Raw genomic sequence first — 14,540 nt, forward strand, 5'->3', positions numbered from 1 at the left:
ATATTACTTGTGAAATCTTTAACGGGTAGATAAATCCCGGGAAATATATAAGTTCACAATTAATATGTTATACTGTACATTCTTCAACTTTGATTAAAAAAAAAAGAAAAAAAAATTATTAACTATGCTCACATCGATATACAATCGTTTCCATACAAATTCAATTACATATTCTGATATTGACGGATCAGAATCCAAGTCAAGATTTAACAAGTGATATCATTCTTAGATCTCTACATCTTTCAAAGCTATACTTTGACTTCAAAAATGTGAAAGATCCTTTAGCATTGTTATTACTAAAAATAATATTGCAATCCCTTTTCAAAGTATTCAGTTTTACCACACTTTCAACCAGTCAACTTCGACTTTTCAGATTAACCTTATTATAACCTTGACATATACGTTCTTGTTACTGGAAAACCTTTCATGTTCCACCACATTAGTAGTAAATTTACCAAAAACTTTATTAATCCTTGACCTTTCAAAAAATCCTTATACTCATTGAAACCGTATCATGTACTCATCCACATCTTGTAACGGCAATTGTCATACCAACTATCGGGAATTAGCAATCGGTATTTTGAAATCTTGCAGCACGTCTACGCCAACAGTTATATGTGTACATATAACGTCTACCTCATGGACTTACATACTTCGAATGTGAAGTTTTCGAAAAAAAAAAAAAAAAACCCAAACTACGAAACTAGTTCTCCGAAATTTGGAAAAATGTTAATGAAGCAGCAAAAACTGTAAACGACCTTAACAGTCAAAAGTTTGATGATAAAGAATAGTATGGTGGTAAAGCTAAGAAAAATAGATGGTTTGGAACTGGAAAACGGATTGAGAAAACCATGAAGGAGGCTGTGAACAAATCACAAAGACTAAACCTGCCTTCAAAGAATACAAATGATTCAGCATTTGCTGAAGCCATTAATGAATACCTTGCTTCCGAATCTAAACCCTTGCGGACAATATTCTTCATCATCCTCTGATATTAGAAATTCTAAGATATCATCGTATCTTTCACTATAAATATCCTCCATATTTCTGGAGATAATTCCATAATCATTCTTATCAGAAATCAATTTTCTCCTTACGATATCTGTGTTACACCATAAAAGAAACTATTTTAGTTTCTAAATTCTGAAACTTTCAAGTTTAAAATATAAATGTTTTGAAGTAATGTTGAGAATTGAAGCATGAGTTAGTATAATATAATGACACTTGATCAACGTGATTATATTACAGTAAGTCATGCTGAGTTTCTAATGGAACATGATGATTCACAGACTATAACGTCATCATGTGTCATGTTACACGACTCTTGCATTTTACCTAATCTCCAAACAAATCAAGAACATATATTCTTGATAGTTCTATCTTTTCCCGTAACTTCTGATAATTTAACCAATCAAGATCGTGTTATTACAATTTCTTAAAACATTAGTTATGATCATTCGAAACTTCATAGCTACGAATTCTGGACCATTATTCGCTTGACTTGAAGTCGGGAAGGAAAAACGAAAGCATGGAGCTCCTAAATATAAGGGAAAATATAAAGCATGACAACAACACATATATTACAAACCGTTTATATCAATGCGTATAGCAATATAAAGACACGGGAGAATGAAAAACACTATAACCCCAATGTAATGGTAGAAGAAAGTAATTTCCTCTGGTGGTAGATGAAAAAGAAGAATGACAGATATGAAAGTTAGGAGTATATCAAGAATCAGAACTGGATGAAGCATTTCACAATCTTTTGAAAGTATGAAATGAGGAAGAAGATGTAGGAGTAGTGAAAATAATGAAACGGAAGAGGTCAAATTATAGCAAAATATCGGACGCAGCAATAGAGGCAGATTACGCATTTAATCAAAGAAAATCCTAATTTCCGCAAATTCCGAAAAATCAAATCTTATTTAAATTATGAAGATTTTCTATTCCTTAAAATCCGAAAATCAATCGTTACTACATCAAGAGATAAGACGCATCTCTATTCTCCATTTCACTTGATTACGATAACTTCTCTCATACGCTTCGAATAATCGGATTGTTTTATCCATATTATTTAACGGTGATAAAACACTATTTATCAACACGTATATGTCATGAAAACATTTTTATTGTTAGTCATGATGACCTCACTCAAATTTCGGGACGAAATTTCTTTAACGGGTAGGTACTGTGATGACCAGGAAATTTCTGACTAAATTTAAACTTAATCTTTGTATGATTAACATTTCCGACACGATGAGCAAAGTCTGTAAAACTGAATCTCAAAATTTTTGAACTATTCAAATACCTTTCGGTTGTTCTCGATGATTCGCGAATAATTATATGTAAATAGATACATATACTATAACTTGAAAACGTAACAAAGTGCTATAGATATGATACTGTGCATTAAATTTATTGGTTTGATTATCTGATTGATATATTTAAATACGGAGTTAAAAGATTATGCCAAACGATTGAATTAAAAAGATATTTACTGAGTCCCTTAAGAATTATAATATTATTACGAGTCTCTGTTGTGAGGTCCACGTTGATTCGAGAAATCATTCATTTTTAACGGTATCTGGAAAATGGTAAAGTGTTAGATAATGAAAGTTAGAGAAAAGTTAATGGAGAACTAAACTGCATAATATTCAATTGATTTTGTTTCAAACGTGCGAACACGTTTTTCGATATAATAGAATTTGATTATAAAGTGTTTTTATGGATTTTCAGTGATATGAAAATAAAAATAAAAATAAAATAAAGATATCTAATGAGCACCAAAAGACTACAACATTTCATCTCAAGATTGCAAGTTAAAATGATGGAAATCACTAAACCTGCGCACTTGCACGAGAAAAATCATAACTAAATCATACTGACTCGAAAAAGGGTGATTCCGGTGTCCAGACGTCCGTAACTCAAAAATCTACAACTTTCGTGAAGACACCATACGCGAACCACGTACCTATCTACGCGAAACGTGTAATGTTTGTCGACATAAAAAGTTTGTCGACATAAAAAGTGATGGCGGCTTATTATTATATTATATATTATATTATTATATTATTATTTTACATATATATATATATATATATATATATATATATATATATATATATATATATATATATATATATATATATATATATGAACGAAGTACTTATTAGGAACTAAAAAAAACACTCACACACTCACATAAATAAATCACTCTGTATATTTTCTAGCCTAAAATTTTAAATTAGTAGTATGGTACTGTAACAAGTGATACACGGGTATTTTAATTCAGGTTACAAACGGATTATAACTAAGAAAACTATGAGTTATTGCCAAGGAGGTTATGGGTAATATTCGGGGATATATTTATGAATCAAACCTAGTGTTTATCATCTCCGTTACGTCTACGTACTTTCCTACAATATTGAATCTCAATATTGATATGTTGAGATCTACGATTATTTGATAATCCGAGTTTCGGTCACATTACGATGAACAACTTTATATGCTGCTAAGGTGAGTTTCATATGATCCCTTTTACTCAATACATTTTTGGGCTGAGAATACATGCAAATGCTTTATTAACTGATTTACAATACTTATATGCGTGAGTTTCATATGATCCCTTTTACTCAATACATTTTTGGGCTGAGAATACATGCAAATGCTTTATTAACTGATTTACAATACTTATATGCGTGAGTTTCATATGATCCCTTTTACTCTCTATATTTTTGGGCTGAGAATACATGCAAATGCTTTATTAACTGATTTACAATATTTATATGCGTGAGTTTCATTTGCTCCCTTTTTAATTGCTTTTGCAATATATATTTTTGGGCTGAGAATACATGCACTTTATTTTAAACGCAATGGATACAAGTACATACTAAATTCTACACCGAGTTTGAACCGAAAATCCCTTAGTTTTGGTAACTAGTAACTGCCAGTTATAAGAACTGGTGGGCGCGAGTAGTAGTATATGGATCCATAGGGCTTGATATCCCCGTCCGAGCTAGAGCACTAGCCTTTTAACGGACGTATGCTATTTGAGAAGCGTACACGTTGGTTTGCGTGTATTATTAAGATGATTATACAAAGGGTACAAATTATATATACGTTAAGTTTAGTTACCAGGGTGCTCTATTTCGTAGAATATTTTGATAAACGTTTCTGGATAAAACAACAGAAATCTTGTGATCCACCTTTATATACAGATTATATGAAACAATAAAACTATGAACTCACCAACCTTTGTGTTGACACTTGTTAGCATGTTTATTCTTAGGTTTCCTAGAAGTCTTCCGCTGTTTGCTTATATGTTGGACAAACTATGTGCATGGAGTCTTACATGACATATTTTTCAAGGAAACGTTGCATTTACCAAATCATCACCATCTATCTTATTTTGACTGCATTGTCAACGGAAGTATTATTGTAAACTATTATTTACGATGATTGTCTATAAGTAGAAATCATCAGATGTCGAAAACCTTTGATTTAAATATTCATTTATGGTGTGCCTTTTCAAATGAATGCAATGTTTACAAAACGTATCATATAGAGGTCAAATACCTCGCAATGAAATCGATGAATGACGTGTTCGTCCATATGGATTTGGAGCGATCGTCACACTCGGGTAGTCGGGTCTTTTAATATGTTGATTTAGGTATGAGTTATTTTTTCTCGTTGTCATGACAAAATTACACGGGGTCCCTACGATATGTTGAAAACTAAAATCTTAGTTCAAAATAATTTGTTTGGCATGCGGGGATCCTTGTAGTATGAATTTCTTTAATGGAGAGTCCATTTGATTAACGTATGTGATATCCTAACGGTTGAGTTATGCACATGAGGGTACATTGGTTTTTTTAACTCCTTTTACTTTCTTTAAGCGTTACATGCACGTATTAATTCCCGGTTCTTTCAAAATCTTATTGTTTACGACTTTTGACTTAGAAGAAACCCTAGAATTGCATGTTCGATATTTCTCAGATTGGTTAATTTTTACCACTTGCGGATAGTGGATGACGAATTCAATTTACCCCATATATACGGTATTAGTTTTGTTTTGCAGGTCTTAATGACAATTTATATATAATCAAGTTACATCATGGTGAGTTGTTTGCTCCTTTTTCAGAAAGAGAGTATGTGAATGGTAATGTGACATACTTTGATCTTATTGATATATTTCCAGTAAATGAAATCAACGATATGTCGAACGATTTAGGCTATGATGATCATATTGTCATGTTTTATCGCTTTATAAGTACACTCACGAATTTCGATTATGGATTATAAGTTCTTAGGAATAAGGAATGATATTGATATGGTTAACTTGAGTGAGTATGTTAAAGAGCATAAGGCCACACACAATCGTTCCCTTCTTTCACTGAACTTCTCTCCTCCACATCAGCGCCACAACAGCACAAACCCTTTAACATTTATTTCACATTCCTTTCACTAAACACTCACAATCATAAACTTCACTACCCCACTTTACCCATTTTTTATTATTATTTAAAACTTAAAATATAAATATAAATAACATTTATAAACTGAAAAAAATAAAAATAAATACGGATTAGATAATAATAAATACGGATTAGATAATAATACGGATTAAAAATAAAAATAAACCCTCCGCAGCTCATCACCATCGTCACAGATCTGGTTCTCTTCATCGTATAATTACTCCGGTTCGTTTTTTCCTCATAGATCTGGTTACAATCTGCTGGTTTGCAACATCTTCAACAACAACCATAATCAATGTTATTTATATTGAAGAAATTAATAAAAAAGAAATAAAAAAGAAGAAGAAAAGGGGAAAGAAGAAGAAGAAAAGGAGAAGGAAGAATGTGAGCCCCACAAAGTCGAACGTGGCGGAATGGTGGTGGTGGGGGTGACCCGGTGACGGACGGGTGGCGGCTCCTTTCACGAGCCATTACACGTGGCCTAAGGAAATAGATACTTTACATTGAACATGAAAACACCACCTATATCCGCGTTAATGATATTATTAGAAGAATGTTAATTATTGATTATAATCCATTAATTAATTAATCTTAGTATTAATATAATTTAAATAATAATAATAATAATTTATTTAATATTTAACTAATAAAAAAAATAAAAGAAAGGAAAAACGGTAACATACCCGACCCGGACTAATCCGATATCCGGGTTGAAAGAAATGCAGATTACAAATGCATAAATCCCAAATCCTTATCTCCAACTTTTCATCCTGCAAACAAGAACAAACACACACTAACAAAATGCTCACACTTTCATCAATTGCTTCTTCAACTTCCGCCATTTCAACAACTCCCAAAACCAGCTTCACATATTCATCTTCATTTATCATCACTTCACACAAATCTTCCTTCAATGGCATTCGTATTGCTCACGTTCTCCCTCAGCAAACCACCCTTCGAACGACTAATAAAAGCCAATCTTCTGTTATAATGATGGCCAAAAAAGAAGAAGAATTGAAAGAAATTAGGGCTAAAACTACCGATGAAATAAACGATGAAATTGTTGATCTTAAAGGGGAGCTTTTTATGCTTCGTCTTCAAAGGTCTGCTAGAAACGAGTTTAAGTCCAGTGAGTTTAGACGTATGCGTAAACGGGTATGTGTTGTTGTTGTTTTTTTTTTTTTTTTTTTTTTTCAATTCTAGATTTTTAGTGAATATTTTGAGAATCTAGTAGTTATTTGTTGATTAATTGTTTAAATTATGTTAAGGGTTTCATTCACAATTAGAGGTTCATCTCATTTCATTTTATGTCATGTGAAGTTAATCTTCTAATTTGCTATACATAATTATACTTTGCTGGTAGTTCTAATTAAATTTCTATTAACTTATGACATAATTCTAATGTTCACATTTTAGTGCTCAAAATTTCTGCTTCAATATTGCTGACTGACTTCATAAGTCAACATTGTTTCCCTTGAGGATGTGTTGTTATGGTCACATCATGTTAAATTGTTTAAGCTATGATCTTTTTTGGCTTAAACACTTTTGAAGAAAATAGTTGTTACTTCGCGTGTCCATTGGCATTGAGCGAAAATTGCAATGGGTTGATCTGAATTGTTGCCCATATTCTCTATCCTAAAAGACCAATTTATAATCTTGAATCAGTTAACATTGGGGTAGGAATTTATCGTAGCATTTACTAAAAAAAAAAAAAAAAAAAAAAACACATAGAATATTAGTTTTTTCGCTAATCATAAATTTCAGAGATAGTGATTACTGATTTCCAAGGCATAAACATGGTTAATCTGTTTACATCTTTTAGAATGTGGTTGTCATTAAAATAAGTCAAATAAAGACTAAAGAAACATAGAAAATTCATCACGAAATATGTGTCTTAAATATTATTTGTTTATGTGAATGTTGTTGGTGTTGATAGGTTGCTCGTATGCTGACTGTTAAAAGAGAACGAGAAATTGCTGATGGTATTACGTCAAAGAGGCTGTCAAGGAAGCTCGATCGAGAATGGAGAAAAAGCATTGTACCAAGACCACCTCCATCACTCAAAAAGTTACAGGAAGAAGCAGCAGCTGAAGAAGCTAAAGAATCTGCATCGGCTTAAGTAGTTGATTGATCCCATTAGTCAAAATGTATGTGTTTCATGCTTTATTATTAGTTCTGATTATCGATATTACAATTCTAGCTCATTTTGTATCTGTTGGAGTATTAAATATTTGAAGGTATAATTTCTCAATCCTTGATTTCCCCCTCATACTGTACGTTCGTTTCAAGTGGAAACGTTGATCAATTTAAATCTCTTATATGTAGCATTATTATAGGTGAAACTTCAAGTTTGTATTGGTTTCATGGTCCTTTTTGAGATCAAAACAGACTGGTATAGATCTGTTTTTTTTTTTTTTTCTTTCTTGTTTAGTTATGTGTTTAGTTACGCCGAGCAGCCCATATCCATGTTGTAACTTTGTTATGCATGTGAGTGTGATCCTCTAATTTTTCATGTAATTGAACTGAATTTCATTATCATATTCATGGCGACTAAGGAAAGTTGGTGAAGAAAAAACGAAAAGTAAGAATTGTAACTGATTATCACAGTGTGTCTTTTTTATATTATATAGTATTGTTTAAGTGTCTTTTTTATTTTATGTACGTACTTTGGACAGTAATCATGTTATTATTTCAGTTTCAATGCCAAAAGTTGTTATAATGGTGTTTTGATTACACAGATTTCAAATTTTATTACTATATAAATAAAATCAGCTACATGTTTGTAATCATTTTAAAAGGTTAAACAAAGTTAACTATGCAAAACAGAGTCAAACAATGATTTTTAACAAAGATAAATACAAAGTACTCCGGTTAGAGTGCTAGAAAATCCATCATATATGCAAAATTTTGGTAAGTGGAAATCAAAACCTGAAATGTGAATTTGATAAAGTGATCATGTCACTAAGCTATAAGAATCCACAATTAATAAAAATCGGCTTCCCCTGTTTTGAAACTAGTTTAATCTACGCTTCCTTCTTTTTGGCACGATATGGGTACTTCTGATATATTGAAATGCTTATCATCACAAGTGGAAGAGCCAAAAGGCAGTACGATGAAGGTGGCTGCCCATCAAACACATATTGCAACAAAGCTGTAACTAAGAGAGCGGATACAATAACGAACCCCTGCAAAAAACAGGAAAAAATGAATAACTGCCAGAAAAAGGTTACTTTTTATATGATTTATCACAAATGCAAACAGGTTGAACAGGTCGAGTGGGCCAAAAAGGGCATAAGTCAGTGAAAGTGTATTTAAATGCATATAACCTGTATAATTGGCCTGACCAGAGACAATTTGACCCATACTAATATTACCATTCAGACCTGTAACCTGACCCATCCAATTTTCACCTCTGGTTATAAGTTATACTTAATATGGAACATTTGCACGATATAAAAGAATTGATTTTTAGTCAAGCTGGAGGAAACTTGGAGCCGGCTTCGACATCTGAGCCAATAAATCCTTTTGTAAATGCATAAGGGTAATCGAAACTTGCCTTTCTTACGCCACCAGCATATGAAGTGACAAGGCCCACGAGTATCCCACCAACAGCATTGATAAAGACAGGGATCTGAATGAAAAAACCATAGAATCATATAAGTACGATTGATCCAAATGTGATAGATCTATGTTGAATATGGTTCAAACTTCATTAGTTCAAGCCAGTCCACTTTTTCACTATTCTGAATTTCAAACCCACAGAAAAGCCCCAAGTTCAATTATAAAACATTTTCATGTGTTATTTTTAATACTCGTGGTAATAAAGTTTAAAAAAAAAAAAAGAATACCGCAGTAAGTGGGGTCCACCCATGGAAGAATCCATGTTGTCTCATAGCTTCACCATCTGGGGAGTGGTAGGTACTTGCCAGCAAACAAAGGCTCCCAACCAATGACATCTCTACCGTCATCAAGTATGAAGAGTGTTTCTTAACCTACAACATTCAAAACGGGTCGTGTAACGTTGTAAATTCTTTCTAAATTTCGAGAATTATCTTGACTAGTGATTATGAGACGTCTCAATTTTATAGATGATTCAAATATTTTACTCTTTCATTACAATCAATATAAAGGTTGCTGAGTAAGTGAGTTAGTTGGTGGTCAAAACAAGTTTGGGTGAGAAACGGGTCAAAGTAGATAAAGTTGGTTCCAGTTTTAGAATAGATTCTAAAGATAAATTATTGAGTTAAGAAAGAAATCAAAAACTATATTACTTGAGTAACAATCTAAATGTTTGAATAACCCACCCAGGTTAACCCAATTAGGTGACCTTTTTTCAAGTTTGACCCAAACCAACCCATTCATTAGTAATGTGCTGAATCGTCATTTCTGCAAGAACCAACTTTGTAGTATTGTTGCAAAGTTTTAGGTGTCAATTTATCCCTCAATCACTAAAGAATATCAACACTCATGTAGGAAGATCAGCTTGTTGGAACTTAGTGTACCAAAAATTATCCCTGATATCACAAAAAAAAAAAAAAAAAAAAAAAAAAAACATTGCACAGCACCCCAAAACAATGGAACCATAAACAAACCTGAGACGCCCATTGGCACAAAGCAGAAGCAAGACCAGAAAGTACAGACGCTACTAACACCGGCACAATTCCATACAGAACAATTTCATCAGGATTATCACTTCCATAATCCTTTCTTGACCCTTCACCAATGCTTAAAAGGACAGCTGCTAATATAAGTATGAACAGGGCACCAATTTGTTGAATAGATTGTTTCTGCCTGCAGTAAAATTCTTTATGTTAACACTATAGAAATGGAACTTAGGGTTTTGTAGCATCTTTCAGTTTATCCATTTAGATGAGGGTCACACGAGGGGAGTTCCACATGGCTAGAACATATATCCTTACTCTGTTTATGGTAAAAAGAGACCATTGCTACCTCAACGAGGTCAAACTGGTGTATAGAACTAATCAACAACTTTTTACTAATAACAAGATTCAAAATTTTGAACACTTGGGTGAGCGAAAAAGACAGTTTGAATCTTACAAAAGTTACATAATTTGGAGACCACTATAGCTGTTAAGAGGCAGTACAAAGCATTACAATTACATTTTGAAATTCATTCTTCAAAAATTTTGAATCCAAGTTTAGTACTTAACCGGTTCTTGAACCGGCTGGGCCAAGCCTTAACTAGAACTAAATAGACCATGATCCAAATATTGAGCATCTGACTGGGGGCATGGACCGATCCGGTGTTTTTTGCCCATTTTTTTCCATCTTTAAACACAATATATGTACGTATGTACAAGCAGTAATACTGGTCAATTAATAATACTGAACTAAGATTGACCTGGAGAACATACCTTAAAATGATATATGTAAACATCGCTGTGAATATCAACTTTGTCTGGTTTAACATTGAAAACGTGAGTGAATCGAGGTTCCTGTATGAAATCTGCAACAAGCTATTCTGTAGTGCATAAATAGCTGCAGGTAATCCAGATGCACTTAATGAGCCAATCAAAGTCCATTCCTTTAAGGCTTTATTCAAACTACCATCTTTTGCCATGAGAACCAGTGCACAAACAACCTATCACACGTGTACGGAAACATATAACATAAAACATTTAAGAAAACAAAATAGATGTAAAGAAAACTATATCGTACCTTTACTATCTCGCATGCTAAGACAGATGATGTCACAATCACATCACGCCTGCAATATTAGTAATATGTAATCAAGTTATAATTGCAAGATAGTTGATACTTTCATTTGAAAAGTAAAAAGCCCTTTTATACGTAAAGCAATGGTAGGGATTGTCGATTGATTTACATTCAAACATCATCAAGTTTTAGCCATGGTTGTAAACATTGTGCATAATTATCGGTGACATATCATATAATGTGTAGATAGATGATACTCATTTCCCAAAGATTCTTATAAACTTACAACTTTCTGACATTTTTGATGAATTCCCTTTTAGCATTGTGAAAAAAAAAACGTCTGAGTATATCGAATAATCAATGATGTAGGTGATTAGATCTCACTACCCTCTTCATAAACTAATCTATATAGTAACCCTCATAGATAATTCTACATTAATTTGATACTTCGACATCCTTTTTGTGTGTTTGTATATTTATGTTTGAATAGTTACAGGTGACCATATATACTTTTAGTTAGAATCACAAAAATACTAATCGACCATCGAATGAATATCTTTTGCTAGCAAAGATTTAGCAGTTAAGTGAACAAAATGCAAAATTACAAGTTGCAGTTCCCATATCATTCTCACCTTAATTCAATAAATTAATCATCAATCAAATTCAAAAAGTTGAACAGAATAATCACATATCATCACATATGTACTATAAGATGATCGGTAATAAAATTATGCAAAAGATACTAAATGTAATAAGACAAATACCCGATGCATCGTTTGGAGATGAGAGGTTGAGCACCGTATTGAATTGTAAGTAATAAAGAATAGAACCACACATTTTTGTTATTCCCTGAATCATTCTTTGAACTCAATGATTTAGATTTGTACGAAGTCATTGATAAGATACAAAAAAAATAAAAATTAGGGTTTTCGTTTCTTGTTCTTGTTGATCTATGGTTTCTTTGATTAGTTTCTGTAACCAAAAGGTTTACATGATTTTTTTTTTTTTTGTTAAGGAGTCTTCGTTGAAAGTCACTCCAGGGTTTTTCTTTGCTTTACTAACTTTTCAAGAATCGCATTTACACCACTATAGTTTTAACTAGTTTACTTTTAGACCCGTAAGAAATTTATTTTACAAAATCGCCTCAGGATCAACGTAAGAAACAAATTGTCCGAACAAACCAAATAACAATTTGGTTTTGGTGAATTTTTGAAGGTTTATTGTTTTTAAGTGTATTAAAGATTTAAGAAAAATTGTTGAGTCCCCAAAATAATTAAGGATTTAATTATGACAAAACTGTAATTTATTTGCACTAAAATGTTATGTGCAGTCAGCACAAGTTTGTTCATGTATAGACAGCAGATATTGCAGATATTGCTGTGTCGTGTGTTTAGTTTGCTGCTCAGTCTACCAGCACAAGGTAGACAGTGTTCTTCAATCAGCACAGGATGTGTACTCAGCAATTCAAGAACATTAAGTGACTCAGCAATGAAGAACCAGCACAGCTGAAATGCAGCTTACTACACAAGACAGCTATGCTCCATTATAAGCATAGTAGTTTCCCGAGTGATCTACATCAGTGGTACTATTCAACAGAAGTCAAAGACAAAGTTGAACAGAAAAGGACACGCGTCGGCGGCTGACAAGTGACCTTACAAGACCACGTGGGAATGCAGAAGTTTAACGCATGTGCAGACATGGGTTATACTTTGTCATCACCTAGGGAACACAACATTCTATTTGTTTAAACAAATAGTGGTGCCAAACCGAATTGGGGTGTTCCTGCAAATAGCTACCAAAGAGGAAAGAAGAGAGCATGCTCTCTGATATAGTTGTCTCCACAAGTACAGACATCCTATGTACCAGTGGAAAATAGAACCATTACACGGTTAATAGGACTGCTATAAATAGTTGTATTCACTATTGTAACAACTAGTGGTGTGGGTTTATTTCTATAGAGTCAAAAACGTGTAATAGCTTTTAGTTTACCTCTTAGCTATAATCTAGGTAATCTGTATCTACCAACTATCATTCCGCCAAGGATAGTTGTAATTCTTTGTGATTCAATCAATAAAGAATAACAGTTGAAAATTACCTGTGACTCTATTTATTTGCATGCTTGAATACTAATCGGTTTAACTGTTAAGTTATTTTAAAAGAAATTGTATTCACCCCCTCCCCCTCTACAATACTCCTGTTGTTATCAAGGGACCAACAACTGGTATCAGAGCTTCAGTATTGATAATCAATATCTTGGATCTGAATTCTCTCATAGCTGCATATTCAAATACAGCTTACCTTGAAAATGGCTCATCCAATAGACCATCCAAATTTGATGAAGATGAGTATGAAACTTGGAAGGCAAGATTCATGCTTCACCTTGAGTCTATTGACCCACTCATGCCTGGTATTGCCACAGATGGTCCATTCGTACCCACTGAGACTATTGGTAGTGCTCCAGCCACAGCTGACACTCCTGCTGTTCCTGGTAGAGAGGTTATTCTCATCCCTTCTAGATGGGATGCTGAGGATAAACGTCGTGTTGGACTTGACCCTAAAATCAGAACCTTGTTAGCTATAACTTTGCCTAACCCACTGTTCAAACTGATTAAGGGAAAAGAAAATGCCAAGCTTATGTTGGACTATCTAGATGTTACCTATGAGGGTATGGGAGAAGTTAGGCATAACAGAATGATTGCTTTAAAAAGAGAATATGAAATGTTCTTTGCCTACAAGAATGAAACCCTTAAGAAAATCTTCATTAGGTTTAACTCCTTGATTGCTGACCTGATCACTTTGAATGTCACCTATACTGAATTTGAACAAGTAAACAAATTCATAGATTCACTGCCTACTAAATGGAAATCTATTACTGACCCGTTAAGAACCACTCAGACCTTAAAGAACTTTAACATGTCTTCTCTCTACAGTTCACTTTAGAACCATGAGAAGGCAGAGGCTAAATTTGAACTTAACTTGAAAGAAAACTTTAGGTCTGCCCCCACCACTTCAAAATCCTCTAAGACAGATGATACTGCTCTTATTGTTGCTGCTAAAAAGAAAGCTCAAAAGGCTTTACTGGTTCAAAAGTTGTTGGCAGAAGAAGAGTCAGCTGAGAGTGATGTGGATAGTGGTACTGGGTCTGAAGAAAGCAGTGATGATGAAAGTGATGCAGAAGGGTTTGCTGAAGGTATGGCTTTGCTGGCTAGGCAGTTCAAAAGGTTCAATCGTAATAGAACCAGCAAGTCATACAAAGGGAGTAAGAAACCGAGTGCTAAGTATAGCAGCAAGTCAGTTAAGGGTCCTAAATCTGAGTGTTTTAATTTTGGAAAGGTTGGACATTTTACTGCTGAATGCATGTCCAGGAAACCTTCATCTTCACATGCTAAC

The 14,540-nt window shown here is 33.4% G+C and overlaps 2 protein-coding genes across 2 annotated transcripts; one reads left to right on the forward strand and one right to left on the reverse strand.

The window, feature by feature from the left end:
• Nucleotides 1–6,240: 6,240 nt before the first annotated feature.
• LOC139867001 (large ribosomal subunit protein uL29c) lies at nucleotides 6,241–7,887 on the forward strand. The gene is made up of 2 exons (XM_071855309.1): nucleotides 6,241–6,629; nucleotides 7,411–7,887. The coding sequence occupies exons 1-2, from the start codon at nucleotides 6,276–6,278 to the stop codon at nucleotides 7,591–7,593; spliced, it is 537 nt and encodes a 178-aa protein (XP_071711410.1). The 5' UTR covers nucleotides 6,241–6,275; the 3' UTR covers nucleotides 7,594–7,887.
• Nucleotides 7,888–8,345: 458 nt separating this feature from the next.
• On the reverse strand, nucleotides 8,346–12,144 carry LOC139866929 (UDP-N-acetylglucosamine transporter ROCK1). The gene is made up of 7 exons (XM_071855227.1): nucleotides 11,915–12,144; nucleotides 11,154–11,202; nucleotides 10,850–11,076; nucleotides 10,067–10,265; nucleotides 9,323–9,466; nucleotides 9,031–9,105; nucleotides 8,346–8,659 (listed from the first exon to the last, which is right to left on the reverse strand). The coding sequence occupies exons 1-7, from the start codon at nucleotides 12,043–12,045 to the stop codon at nucleotides 8,498–8,500; spliced, it is 987 nt and encodes a 328-aa protein (XP_071711328.1). The 5' UTR covers nucleotides 12,046–12,144; the 3' UTR covers nucleotides 8,346–8,497.
• Nucleotides 12,145–14,540: the final 2,396 nt, after the last annotated feature.

The sequence above is a fragment of the Rutidosis leptorrhynchoides genome, chromosome 9 (genome assembly GCF_046630445.1).
Source record: "Rutidosis leptorrhynchoides isolate AG116_Rl617_1_P2 chromosome 9, CSIRO_AGI_Rlap_v1, whole genome shotgun sequence".
NCBI lineage: Eukaryota > Viridiplantae > Streptophyta > Magnoliopsida > Asterales > Asteraceae > Rutidosis > Rutidosis leptorrhynchoides.